Source organism: Lacerta agilis, chromosome 9 (genome assembly GCF_009819535.1).
Source record: "Lacerta agilis isolate rLacAgi1 chromosome 9, rLacAgi1.pri, whole genome shotgun sequence".
In the NCBI taxonomy this organism is placed as follows: domain Eukaryota; kingdom Metazoa; phylum Chordata; class Lepidosauria; order Squamata; family Lacertidae; genus Lacerta; species Lacerta agilis.
The window spans coordinates 46,680,541-46,695,248 of record NC_046320.1 but is presented as its reverse complement, the minus strand read 5'-3'; the positions used below and the strand labels follow the sequence as shown (position 1 = coordinate 46,695,248).

Sequence of the window (14,708 nt, the reverse complement as noted above, 5' to 3'; positions counted from 1 at the left end):
GGGTGGTATATAAAATGAGAGTTGGTGGTCCCACAATATCTGGAGGGCCACACGTTCCCTACTCCTGCTATACTGAGCGTCTGAAAAAATAATGGAAAACTGATGTTATTGGGATTATATTTTTAATATTCTTGATCTGTTTACAGAAGAAAGTCAATTTTGCAGTTGATCCTTCCTCCACACTTCCTTATCCAAATCATTTAATCCAAATTTTAAATCACCCTGCTCTTCTTTAGTTCACAGGCCAAGGAAACCCTATGTTGATGCTTACGTCACCAAAGCTTGATGGAGGACTCCAGTGCATTTTACACACAAAGTTTCTCCTATGCAGAAAACTTCTTTTGAGATGGGATAGACGGAATGTTCCTGGTTGCTTAACCATGGTTAGGCAATCAAGAGCAGACCACAAAAGGCCCACCTCTCTCTATTACGGAACACCAGTTTCCCCTTAGGTTCTAACTATTGTAAACTATAACACCTGCAGTGGGGTTATTTTTGTGGTTATAGAAGGTGAGGCTCCAGAACATGAAAAAATGGTTTGAATATGGTTTCAGTTCCTGGATGGAGAAGTAACCACAATTAGGTAACACTGCTACAGATATAATGGTTAATGTAACTGGGTTGTTGATGTAATAGTTAAGTGATTGGGAGTTTTATGACCTGGTTCAAATGCAATGCTATTATGTGCACGAGCCTTCTCCCCGTTTCTCCAGCACACTCACAATGGGGAGATCAGAAGCATCAGCTTCCATGTTAAAATACCTGCTGGTTGTCATTTCATCTGGGAACTGGGAAGGAATCACAGTTAATTTTAACTATGGATGTCTAAACAAGCCAGAAACCAAGGTTTGATATCTCTTTGGACAAGCCATAATTTAAACAAATCACAGGTTTTCCCAGAATGAATGTTCAATAAACAGGTTGTCTGGACTGGAGGAGACCTTATTGAGATGTTTTACAAGGAGAAAAAACGGAGTCAAATCCAACCTTGCTTTTTGGATGTTTGCACTGGCATGGAGAAGTGGTCACACCTACATGGCGAACCACTGAATTCTAGCAGCTTTCTATCAAATAAACCATGTTACACAAGCACCTTGAACTTAATTTTAAAAAGGGTATCGTATAACAGAGCTGGGCTAGATGGACCAATGGTCTAACTTAGTTTGTATTATAAATTATATTAAATATATATTATCTCTTAACTTTTTATTTTAAGCCTCTACCCAAAGACATCAGGGCATGGACGGGATAAATATTCAATTAAACTTGCAAAACACGCCCTAGTAAAATAACCCATACTCATCTACAAACATATGATGTATTCTCAAAGACCCAACAACAATGTGTGAACACTACTGCAAGGCAGTTAACATAATTTTCACAATTATGATCTTGAAAGTATTCCAAAGGATAAAGAGACATGATTCACAATCAGACTAAACAAAAGATTTCTCGGATGATTGAAAAGTAAACAGTAAATGTGAGTTAGGGGAGAAAAGGAGTAGAAAGTCAAAATATAACGACGTATCTGTACTATATTCCATACGCTGAGCCTACACACTCACTCAATTCTAACACCTTTCGCATTTGATGACAAATAGCTTGGGAATTATTTATTATTTTTTTAAAAAAAACCTGCTGTAGCCAGCTACACTTATATAAGAAAACAATCACAAAAGAACTTGGGAATAAATTTAAAAACAACCAATCAGCAAAGGACTCCACCCTTCCAGCAGTCTTCTAAAGGAAGGCAAAATTTATAAACCCCCAGGATGCATTGCACAGCTAGAAACCCAGATGGTGAAAGCTCTAGGACAGCGGCCAAAATTAATTGGCCCTCAGTTTTAAACTTTAGTGAGAAACTCCTTCCCCCCACAAGCTCATATAAGAGAAGAGAAACAGGAGGAAAAATACTTAAACAAAAGCTCTGCTTATCTATGGCTCTTTCCTTGTTTTATCTAAGCTTAAGTATGTGTGGTCTTTGGCAGGTTGCATTCACTTCCATGGTGGCTTATGCAAGAGATTGTCCTGGAGAAATAAGATAATGGCAACTCCATCCATGTTGCGTTCTTCATCATAATGTGAAGGAATGCAATTGTGGCAACCCGCTTGCACAACCATTATTCCCCTAGCAGGAGCCTCAATCCCAGCACAGTGTAGCTGTCGAATCTAATGTGTGTCTTGCCCTTGCACAAGGTGGTGTACAACTGCTAGAGTTATTATACATGGTGACAGCTTGTGTGCGACTGCGTGAGTTACAATGCTACTTTCGCTAACGTTACCTTAGTTACCAGCCTATAAAAATAATTAAAACTATTTCTGGCAAATGAACAATCGGTTTATAAACAGCAAAACCCAGTTATCAGTCCAAGATAAAACAACCCAAAGCAAAGTTATTCAGAGCCCATTTGAAGACCTGAATTGATGGGGTCTCAGTTAGGATAGAATTCCACAAATTGATGTAGGGTCAACCCTATAGCTCTCACTGAGAAGCACACACAAGCAGGTCCTCAGGGGCTGATCTCAATGGACAGGCAGGTTTGTATAGGTGAAGATGATCCTTCAACCAGTGTGGCCCCAACTCATTAATGGTTTTAAAGATTATTACTTGGAATTGGGCCCTAAAGCATACCAAGAATACAGTAAAATATATTTTGTTCTGGTCAGAGAAAAAAATAGAGGGTTTAAAAAAAAACACTCTGCAGGAGTTGTGAGCTATTTGAAAGATGATGGGAATATGTACATTATGAGTTACAAAAACAATTATTTGAGAAAAATCAAAAGAGAAAAATCGAAATGACAAGGCAAGAAAGAGAGGCGAGTGTTTACATTTCACAATGCACACATTATTCTACTCCTGCAGAATCCATGCATTTGTTGTTGTACAATGTTGATTTCTACTTTGTGAAATGAAGGCTGACAGAAGTAGGGTATTACTTACTGGGCACTGCTGCTTTCTGTGAATGCTGCACGAGGCCAATGTTATTTGAGGTTCAGGGTAAGGGTGAAGTAACCCACAGTTCTTGCAACTAAAACATGCAGGAACAAACATCTGATGTGGGAAGCCATGTTTTTCTGTAAATGCTTGGAGGTCTCTTGCCTATACAAACATTGAATAAATGAATAAATGAATGAATGAATGAATGAATACTTCCCCATTAAAACAGTAACATCTTAGTATTTCATGTACTCCTGGTTTCATACTGCAATGTCCAACTGTTAGCTGGTGCCTTTCCATTCAGGTAGTTGCACCCTTAGTTCTAAGTAAGCTACGCAAGACCGATAATAAGTTTGCCAGTAGTCGGACTACAGCCTGATACACTATGAAGCATTAAAATCCAGCACAACAAAAAGCAAAAAAATTCTAACCTGGATGCATTAGGCACAAAAAACCTATTTGCATAAATTTGCTTAATCAACATAATCTGTTTGGGAAGGTCATAGAGAGGGATAATGCCCTTCTCTGGGCTACTGGAAATTGTATGGAGTCCACCTTTAAGCTTAGAGATTTCACCAGATATTGTCCACTTAACATGCAATTCGGTCAAAGCAGCCAAAATAGCTGGAACCTTTAAGCTTCAACAAAAAAATTAGCTTCAACTTAGGACCATATTTTGCACTTTGCCTGAATTTGCACAAAATCATGGCATGCACTGAGTCATACAGACAAATTCTTTGTTCATCACATTAGCAAAATTAGTTCAGTTGGGTTGCAAGTAGCATGTACTGTGTGTCATTTGAGCCTCCTAGAAAAAAACAAATCTGAAGTACAACACACACCTGTTGCTTTACTTGCTTCTCAAGTAGTTCCCTTTCTTCCTGGCAGTCTTTAACCTGTGCAGGGGAAATTAATTTCATACTGTAAAAGTGCATGCATGCATAGAAGTATGTTATCAAAAATCAATTGCTGAAATCAAGAACTCTCATGCCCCCTTGTGGAAACTTGGTGAGATAAGTTAACAGGTTCATCAGGTGACAATTGTTTTATGCTCCGGTCTGAATTCACTTGATAAAGATTAGGCAAAATATGGGGGGGGGAGGCAAATCTAAACTTAAAGGGCAGTTAAATCATAGTGCAAGCTGCCCAGGAATGTCATGGGTCTCCTTTACAAACAGTTCTAGGAAATAGTTGCACAAGCATTGGTCGGGTATCCTGTGTTAGTTCACAGAATTGGCCAATAAGATTTTGTTGTTCGTTCTATGGTCCCATATTAAGCTTCTTTGCAACCCTTTTCACTTGCCACTCCCTCTTCATTTGAGACACCTGACAAGTGAGAAATTACATTTCAATCTTTCCTTTCCAATTCCTGCAAGAAAAGTTGACCAGCAGAGCCCCAAACTGCATTTATAACTGCATTTATGTCTTACTTATGTAACAGTTAAGCATGTCAATTTACACCATACAATCTCCACAATGATAGTGTAATGTTCTGATTTTATAGAAAGGCACCGAAGGATAAAATGCTTAATGAGCAGGGATCCCAGATGGAGGTAGAAAATACCACAAGGCGACATCGACTTAGCGATTGGCACAAGCACACTTTTGATTTATTTAACCAAATTTACATACCACTTGATTGCTAGAAAACCCTTATGCCATTTACAAAAATAAATAATATTAAATTATTGATTAAAAATATATTTAAAAACAGGTATTTAAAAATATTCAAAACATTATGAAAATCAACAGAGACAAATCATATGCAACTTCTGCATGTCTTGATAGGCTTGTCATTGAAATTCTACTCAATATTGATCCAGTGTAGATTCCAATGTATAGTTAGCAGAGTAAAAATTTACACACGTTGCAGGATTCCCAAAAATAGACCACAGGCTATTGTATTTCATCCAGCAGAGCTTTACTGCTACTGAAGGCAAATGAGCATAATGGTCACAAATCCAATACATTCAGGATTGGCACTGTTCATAAGAAATCCAGTTGCAGCAAACTTAACTTAACTTCCCCAGTTTAAAAAAGGAGGGAACAGCCGTTTTGGCAGTTGGAAGGGGAGAGAGTGGGGAGCGTAGTGTGGAAAGAAAAAAGAATAAAGGTGTGGGGCCAGGATAGTGGGTGTTTTGGTTAGGATTAGGGTAACTTGAAGCAAAAGTTCGATGGAATTGATGTATAAATGCAACTAAGATTGTAACCTTATGAATCTTTAAAAACTATGTTTGCAAAAAAATAAAATTCATCCTTGTTGTGTAGCCCAATGCAACAGTTGTGCCAAGAAAAATCATCTTAGTTGTTCCAGCAGTGTATCAAAACTCAAACTCAAAGACTCAAGAGAGGGTAAAACTTGCCTAAGGAAAAAGAGGATAGTTTGTGTCCTAGAGTCACATCGAAGGGTCAATGGGGGTGAAAACCTAGAGTGCCACAAATTTGCCAGGGTGATAAGGCAAACTGATACAGTGGGGTCCGTGCTGAGGGAGGCCCTTTACTGTAGGTAAGAGGTTGTTCATTCAAATAGCCTTGATGGGTTATGATAATAGGCCACTAAAGCTGGAATTAGGCTCTCATTTCTAAGAAGTCCAGAAATATAGAGCTTTTTAAAAATAAGGACGGAAGGATTTGAGGGTGAATTGCTTCACCCCTGGACTTCTTTCGTCTTTCAAATTTATTAAAATTTTAAATTTGTTTCAAATTTATTGAAAGCGCCGGGGATTCGTCACAATGACCTTGACAGAAAAGATAACAGAGCCAGTTTAAGCCAGCTTTTCTGAAGGTATAACCTAAACATCACAAACCCTCTGCTTGTCTCTTTCACACAGAGCAGCTTCCAGAACCCTCTTGAATTAAGTAGAATAGGAAAGATCTCTACACATCAGATCAATACTTTCTGCACTAAGAAATGCAAACTGACAAGGTTTCCCTAAACAAAAATGTTTTAAGAAGGCACCAAAAAGAATACTGTGAAGGTGCCCACCTTATGCCAATAGACAGGGAGTTCCAACGGGTATGGTGCTGCCACATTAAATGTACTATGTGGCACTTGTAACAGTGACAGTTATGCAGACTGAAGTGGCCAAGCAGGCACCTATGGGTAAGGTGATCCTGCAAGTAAGCTGGTCCCAAGCTGTCAAGGGCTTTATATACTAATAGTAACACCTTGGACTTGGCCCAGTAGCCAATGGGCAACCAGTGCTAATCTCTGAGCAGAGGTGTAATATGCAGACTGGGTCTCACTCCTTCCAGCAGTTGTGCTGCAGCATTCGGCACTAACTTCCAGAGCAAGTGCAAGGGAAGCCCCACATAAAATACATTGCAGTAATCCTATTTTGTCAACAATGCCTGGACTGATGTGGTCAAGCTCTCCTGGTCCAGGAACAGTTGTAGCTGCCACATAAGTCAGAGCTGGTAAAGGGCACTTCTAGCCACTGATGCTACCTGGCTGGATCCAGAAGCACACCCAACCTTCATACCTGCTCCTCCAGGAGGAGCACCATCCTGTCGGGTGCAGGCAATTGACTGATTTTGGGGGGCACAGAGACCATTCATCCACGGTGCCCCCATCTTGCCAGGATTCAAATTCAGCTTATCATGTTTCCTCTCTAGCACTTCAAGGATACGAGGGCCTAACCTGATGGACAACTACACTGATGAGATCCTAGCAGAACAAGGATTTGAACTTAGTCTTCCAAAATCCATTCATGGGTTGACTGTCATTTATAGCTCTTTAGATGCACATGATTAACGGAGCAATCCTATGTGATATTTATATACTGGTACCGGTAGTAAATTGCTTCAGGATACCTCGTGGAAATTCATAAAATGAATAAATGCATTTTCACTCTGTTGTATGCAAATGGAGCTTAGGCAGACATATATAAGATGCAGCCTTAGTTGCAGAAATCATACAGAATAGCCAGAAAATGTTATTCTGCTTAATTCCCTTGAAACTATCCGGGATCAGAAACAAGAGATAAAAAAGAACTACTTTGGTGTTTGTTACAAAATATTTGATGAGCCACTGCATTTGTCACAAGTCACTCCATTTAGTTAATGTGTGTGTGTATTTGTGTGTGTTCAGGGTGTGAGTTTCAAATTATTCCTCATTTCATCACCAACATTACTCCAGAATGATATCATCCCAGATGGTGACCTCATATAAAATCTGTGTCAATTAACGGGAGCCAGAATGGAATGGCAGCCAGAATTGGGTTGAATGGAAAGTGAGAAAATAAGAAGAAAATGCACATGTTTTGGCAATGATACATTTGTTTTTATTCATACCTGAGAATTTAGGGTGTCCAACTGAAACTGTATTCTCTCATTAATTCTCAGCAGTGCTTCTTTTTCTTCATTAAGTCTCTCTCTATCAGATCTTTCCTTTTTAAAGTCTTCTTCATATATCTGAACCTACAAATGAGGATAATGTAATATCTATTCAGTAGAGGTAATGCCCCAAATTGTAATTTTATAATAGATACAAAATAGGCAAGTCTATCCATTTACATGAAAAATGCTTTAAAAAGAAATGTCATGGTGGGTTTTGACATTCTGGTAATTAAAAAAAGTTATTTGTTCTCACAAACCTTCCCCTCTAATTTATTTATTGAATTTATGTACCACCCTATACCCGGAGGTCTCAGGGCGGTTCACAGAATTTTACATGATTTTTATATTTGGTGTGGATATAAGAATTAATAATCAAAGAATCCATAATCACATAATTAATAGCAATTAACAATCACAGAAAGATTGTAGGGATTTCTGGCTTTAATTTGGTATTTTCCTATAAATTCCCTCTACTTACACAGGCTTTTAGTTCCATCCATCAAACAAAATTAAATGGTAATATACAGAGCAATCCTATGTACTTTTTCTCAGAAGTAAGCCTCAGTGTGTTCAATGGAGCTTACTCCCAGGTAAACATGCATACAACTACAGGCTAATTCTCAGCTCTGGAGAAAGAGAAAAAGCTACTTTTGGCGACTTCAGGCAGGTATGATTACAAAATGTTTAGCAATTCAAATGACTATATTCCATTGATAAGTAATTAGTGTAACATTTCAACTCATCTGGCACAATTTGAATTCAATTTATGTCAACAGTAAAACACCCTTTAATTTAACTATTTCAGGACTACACTCACTGTCTCATGTATCAAGAGTCAGAAAGGCTTTGATTTTTTTTTTAAGGAAAAACACAACACATCTTTAAATAATTCTAGATGGAACAAGAACAGCATATTGGAGAATGAAATTCTATTAAAGAACTATCCATGCCCAACTGTGGCAAATAGTTTACAAAATGTATGATTATAAGAGAGATAACTGACTTGACACAATTGCTGGCAATTTATCAGATTAAACACTCTCTTTCTATGTATACACTGTGTTAAGCTACACCACCTTAGGTGGCAATCTCTGAGACAGTCCAGGGCAGAGGTGGGCAAAAGATAGATTGGAAGTAGATTGTTTTAGCTTTGGGTCATTTGCAGTAGATTGACAAGGGTTTCCAACACCTAATTAATTAACGAGAAATTTACTTTTCCCACTCAAATTAGGCTGCTGAAATGAAGAAAGCTAGCCAGATGTAGATTTGTTTGTAAAAGTCCTATGCTTATACTTCAATAGGAGACACCCTGTTCTTTTATTCTGTCTGTTGCATCTTTCACATATAGCTATTGCTGAAGTTCCAGTAAGAAAAGAAAGTAGATTCAAGAAGTCTGAAGCCAGCCATGCCTGACCTAGCACCCGCCCTACTCCTCCCTGAAAAAACTTTCTTAGAGCAGCTGCTCTGTTTGTGCCAAGAACTGGTGACAGGGAAGAACACGGGGGGGGGGGGACTGAGTAGGCTAAATGCCGAGACCCTTCAAACCCCTGGATCCAGCAAGTGTTAAAATATATAAGCCAAGGCTACTTTCCTGGTGAGGTGATCACCTGAGAGATGGGCCATTAAGGGGAACAAAAGAAGTGGATCTGTGTGAGATAGGAAATGGGTGTTGTTCCCCCCTCCTGCAACCTGCAGATAGTTAGAAGGACAGAGTTGAGAGCATAGTTTGGAGGGATGTGATCTAGAAGCAAAGCAACAAACTAGGAACAGAGAGAGCAATGTTTCATTTCTGTTTGAATCCAAGGTTACACCTATGGGAGAAACAGGTGCTAATGCTATGAATCCCTCCATCGTAGACTCAGGTTGTATATGTGTAAATCATGGGTAGGCAAACTAAGGCCCAGGGGCCAGATGCGGCCCAATCGCCTTCTAAATCTGGCCTGTGGATGGTCTGGGAATCAGCGTGTTTTTACATGAGTAGAATGTGTTCTTTTATTTAAAATGCATCTCTGGGTTATTTGTGGGACATAGGAATTTGTTCATCCCCCCCCAAAAAAAAATATAGTCCGGCCCCCCACAAGGTCTGAGGCATAGTGGACTGGCCCCCTGCTGAAAAAGTTTGCTGACCGCTGCTGTAAATGAACCATATATCCTAAACATACATTCTTCACTGTGCCTCATTCTGAAGGAAACACAAACCCTGGATAGGTCTACTGTTTGCTTCCTTTCGGACTGTGGCTGAAAATGGGCTTCCTCACCCCTCCAAACCTGCTTTTCTTGTAAAGTGTTCCATTATGCAATGAAGGGTACTGTCTCCTTGTAGTTGAAAGCAGAGGTTTTCAACTTTTTTGAGTCCACAGCTCCTCTGACCAACTACATTCTTTCTGTGAGAGGGCATCGGAGGAGGGAGGGAACAAAAGAAAAAGAGACAGAGGCCAGTATTGCCTGTGGCACCCTGACCATCATTCAAGGCACCCCAGGGTGGCACGGCACACTGGTTGAAAACCACTGGTTTAAAGGATTACAGGGGACTTGGCATTATTGGCAGGGCTGGGTGGGTGTTGGTGTTGGTTGACACAATTCCTCCTGTTATTTATTTAAAGAAAGTTATATGCCACTTGATTGTAATAAAATTTCCAAACAGTTTACCAGAAATATTCAATACAATAGTTAAAACCAAGTAATTAAAAATGTTTAACAATAATAATAATAATTAAAACCAGCAGTAAACTAAAAAGATGTGAGTGTCTATGTGTCTGGATAGGCTTGCATCAGTCATTATCTCCCCCCCCCCCCATGAGTATGTACTTGTAAGGAGCAAATCACTGACAGCTAGTGCATGAGTAGTCAGGAAGACTTCAATTAAAAATCATTATGAACAACCACTTACTGGAAATGCTGATACGTGATAATGCGCCAGTGTCTGTAGTCACTGGATTATCAACCCCATGAGTCATGCAGTCTATCCTGCACATTCCCAGGGAATTCTACATGATGTGCTCAGAATCCCAGAGTTTAGAAATACCACTTTCAGAACCTTACAGCCAAAGTTAGTCAATTATGAATTTCAACCACAGAACAGAGACCGTGCATCCCTTACAGAGCTACCATTCCCAGCCCCCTTAACAAAATACAATTCCCAGTATTCTTTGAGAGGGGGAATTTGTGCTGGGAATTGCTTTAAGAGTATACTATCAATGTAGCTTATGACTCCTTGGCGCAGCCGATTCATGGTTCTTCCACATTAATTCTGGAAGCAGAATTAGAACTGTGGTTCCACACAGGACGGTATACTCCTGTATTCAGCAATCCTGCAATGTCTCTCCCCATAAGCAGATGGAAAAGTAGTCAGGCACTACTGATGTGTTAATGCAGCCTTAAAGGGAGATCAAAAACACATTTATCCAAAGCATTTGCTTTAACCGAACCTACTCCCTGGAATAGCGTTCCTGCTCAGGAATAGAGATGCAATTGCATCACAGTATCTGCTTTGTTTTAAAATCACCACCAACTTGGTATTTAAAAAGTGGTGAGGGTAACAGGGAAAACATTGTATAAATCGCATTGGCAATAACTTCTCAAATTATTTGTAATAATTGAACGAAGAAATGACTACAGTGTGGAAGCAATTCAGGGCTGGCGAAGCCATAAAGCAAGTAGATTATCTGCTCTAGGTGTTTAGTTGATACTGATCAGCCAGTGGGCATACACTATCTGCTTTTTCACACAGCTGGCTGCCATTCTGGTTCTCTTTGGGAAAGAGGGCAGTCCTTTGTGTTTGGCTAAGCTTCCTCTGTTTTTTAGTCTTGGGGAATGGTTGTGACCTCTCCTACCCCTTTCATACAAACAGACACAATAAGGTAGGAGGAGGGGAGCTGGGGCTGGAAAACTGTCCATGGGCCCTGCTGTTGGTTCCCCTTGTTATATCATCCCTACAACCCTTATTATAATTACTGCAAACTTAAGACATGAAGGAGGCTTAGAAAACTAAAGGAGGTAGTGCAAAATGTCCTTCTAACGTGGAATTGGAACCTTCTGTCCTCCAATATGCAGTGTGAACTCCACAACATCTCAAAGGATGCATAAAATGAAATGATACAAAAAAGAAAAAAAAGACTCTAGATTTAAGTTCCCTCTGAAGCATAGGGGGAAGGGGGGAGGGAATGATATCCTCTGTTTTATTGTGTGTACAATCCATTATTGAAAATCAAATTCAAGGTTTTACCCTTCCACATGTGGCATGCATTACGTGAGAGTAAAATCTGGCTAAGCCCTTCAAACGTGACAGAAACAAGTATTTTAGTCCACAGGCCTTCCCATCCTACACATTTGTATTTCAGCAACTGACTCTAACAGTGTCCAGAATGACAGACTTTAAACCTAAGGTTAACTGGAAAGTAACATAATTTTAAACGGATGGGTTCCTGTCTAAAAGGAAACCCGGGGGGGGGGGGGGTAGCAGCACATCTTTTCCTGAGGTTCTGCAACACTGATTAAATCAATCTTCCGTTCCACAGATAATGGAGTCTATTTGAGCCAGTTGGGGACACTTCATATGCTTTTAATTTATCTGTCCACTTAGGATATTGAACTAAAGAAAAACCTTGCACTAAGAAGAACATGATTCATGAGCAACGTATAGTCTCACAAAAATGGGGAAAGGGCACGTGGCTTATTGATTATCAACTCCCATCGGTGGCATTTGATAGGTGAGTTGAGTAGGAGTATTGCAATTAAAATAGCAGTATGAAAACAAAACGTAAATATAGATCAACCGGTTGGGGAGGATATGTGAGCTGATCTAGCTGTTTATTATTGAGGTTTTCTAGTATGAATGGTAGTACTACATCTGAAAACCAGACTTTATACTGAAAATGTCAACCTTCATTTATAACGGTTCTGAGCTCATCGTGGAATTCATGCACATGAATGTATGCAGAATAAAATGTTCATGTAAAAACCTAGGAGTTCTACCTTTAGAATTAAATGAATTACAACACTACTGCTCAGGTCCATATGCGGTCCATTTATACCTGTTGCCTGAGAACTTCCATTTGCATTTTCATCTCTTCATGGTTGCAGTTCATATCCTGGGTGTTCACAGGAGCCACATTCAAGGGGGCACTTTGATTTTTCAGGGCATCCTGAAGCGCCTGTATCCAAAAAGGAAGAAAAGAAAAGAGTACTTTATACATGGAGATCACTACATAAAAATCATTGCTTTTTAAGCAGTACAATCTTCATTAGCCTTTCTAACTAACATATTTATAATCCCCAGTAAAGGTTGGGGAATCTGCATTACAATAGGAGTTCTCAAACTGGGGGGCATCCGCCCCCCATTCCTTGGAAGTGCAAAGACACCTGAAGAGAAAATGATATTATGGTCTTGAATAAAGTGGCAGCTTCCACCATCCCCTAAACACACAGCAAAGATATGTGTGCATCTGTGGGATCAATCCCCCCCTCCCAGTCCCATTATCCCAACCTAAAGGTGGTAGAATATTTAAGGCACATTTATGCCACTTTAATATCTATGGCTTCCCCCAAAGAATTCTGTGAAGTGTAGTTTACTCCTCAGAGAGCTTTATTTTCCAGGATTCTTGTGGGGGGGGGATGTATGTTAGTTTTTTGAGGGAGTCAAATACCTCATTTTCTAGTTGTTTTTAACTTGGTGTTAGATTAGTATTATCATCACAATCCAAAGACTCACACCAGGCTGCATTCAACTGCATATTAGAATTTCAGCAATCCCAACCCCACTTCTCTAGGTGTAAGCCCCATTGAACACACAGGACTTCTGAGTGGACATGGTTAGGATTGTGCTCTAAGTTATCAGAAAACCAAACTTCTAGTCCTAGCTGGGCAGATGAAACTCATCAACCTGGAAAGGTAGCCCATCTAGGAGAAGGAAAACTGATCTGAAACCTCTGCTGCCTTGCAGGATATCTTCAGAAGAAGAAAAGGCTGAGGAGTAAACCCTACACAAACCTGGAGTGGATGGTGCCTTGTACGCCTCCTCCCAGCAATTCCTGCAGCTAAACTGGTGCCAAACATATTGCTCTGTTTTCCTGTTGACCACATCAGTGAGGCCAAGAGCAGGGTCTTGTCATTTGGGCAGCCCAGGGCCTCCATACACACTGCCCAGGCTTTTGTATCCTGGAGAGGTTGCCCCAGTGCTGCTAACACAGCAGTTTAACTTCACCCCTGGATATATACTCCATTGCCTCTTGAGACAGACAGATGCCAACACAATGCAGTCCTAGCTATCTAATGCCTCAAAATTAGAAGTAACTTAGAAACTGATAGCTTTAAATGACATATTATTGTAACTAATCACAAATGAGATGAGGAATGGAACTAAGGCAAAACAAAAAACCCTTACATTCTAACAAACTCAAAGTGCATTTACATTTAAGAGTTCCTCTAATTGATTCCAAATCGTAACCTGACTTCAATATGTTTTGTTAACCATACAATAAATGTGCACGAGATCTCATTTGGCTTTTCTTGTTACCATGTGGCTTACACCTGTGGGGATGACAGTACATTTGCGTGCTGCATTCAAGGCTCTCTTATCCAAAGATGACCTTATGTCATTTTTTCTTCATGATGAGGGTTGTTTCCCCCACTTCCAGATCTCTCTTTTGCCATATGTTAAGTCTCCTTGCCATTTGAAACATGTCATTCTTTCAGCACAATCCTGGACATCTATTTGGGAATCAGTGGACCAGGTAAGTGTGCACAGGATTGCACTGTAGGAAGTACATATAAACTTACCGGGAAGTACATACTGTATAAACAGACATGTATAGGATTGTGTTGTAAATTTATCAGTTGCCCTGTGGATTCTTGCAGACATGTTTAAATATCGATATAAACATAATTTTATTGTAACACTGAGTAAGTTCCTATACACTTCTTTAGTCAGTCACTGTGATGCAATGGTTAGAGTAGTGAACCAGGAAATTGGAGACCAGGGTTTGAATTCCCACCCTACAATTCCCACCCTACTGGGTGACCTTGGGCTGACTGTGCTCTTAACCTTCTTGTGAAGATTAAATGGGAAGGAGGAGAACTATGTATGCCACCTTGAGCTCCTTGGAGGAAAGGCAGGATATTAAAATGAATTAATTAATTAATTTTCCTGCCCTATCCAAGTAAGCTGCAATAATGACAATGAGGGTAGGGCACCTCCACCATACTGCTCCACCACACTGGTAGTTCCCAATTACTTCTCAATTCATGATATCATGAAAGTTTTGCATTCAAGTTAAAAGCTTGAAGTGATCATAACCATAGATAAACATCTGGGTGGTGAGGAGGCATTTAAGCTGCAAGTGCTGAGCTGTTTTCTCTAACTTTCCACTAGTGTGCAATGAAAAATACTGTTGGCAGTTTTGCCACCCTCAGATTCTCATAATTTATGTCATGA

At 39.8% G+C, this 14,708-nt stretch overlaps 1 protein-coding gene across 4 annotated transcripts in view; it reads right to left on the bottom strand.

Moving 5' to 3' along the window:
• TNIP3 (TNFAIP3 interacting protein 3) overlaps positions 1 to 14,708 on the bottom strand; it is a 68,455-nt gene that overhangs the window by 15,153 nt on the left and 38,594 nt on the right. For all 4 annotated transcript variants that reach the window (XM_033161055.1, XM_033161053.1, XM_033161051.1 and 1 more), the window contains 4 exons: positions 12,310 to 12,429; positions 7,232 to 7,357; positions 3,781 to 3,834; positions 2,942 to 3,100 (listed from right to left, as the gene is read on the bottom strand). In XM_033161055.1, coding sequence (XP_033016946.1) covers positions 2,942 to 3,100; positions 3,781 to 3,834; positions 7,232 to 7,357; positions 12,310 to 12,429 — 459 coding nt within the window. The remainder of the gene's footprint in view (positions 1 to 2,941; positions 3,101 to 3,780; positions 3,835 to 7,231; positions 7,358 to 12,309; positions 12,430 to 14,708) is intronic.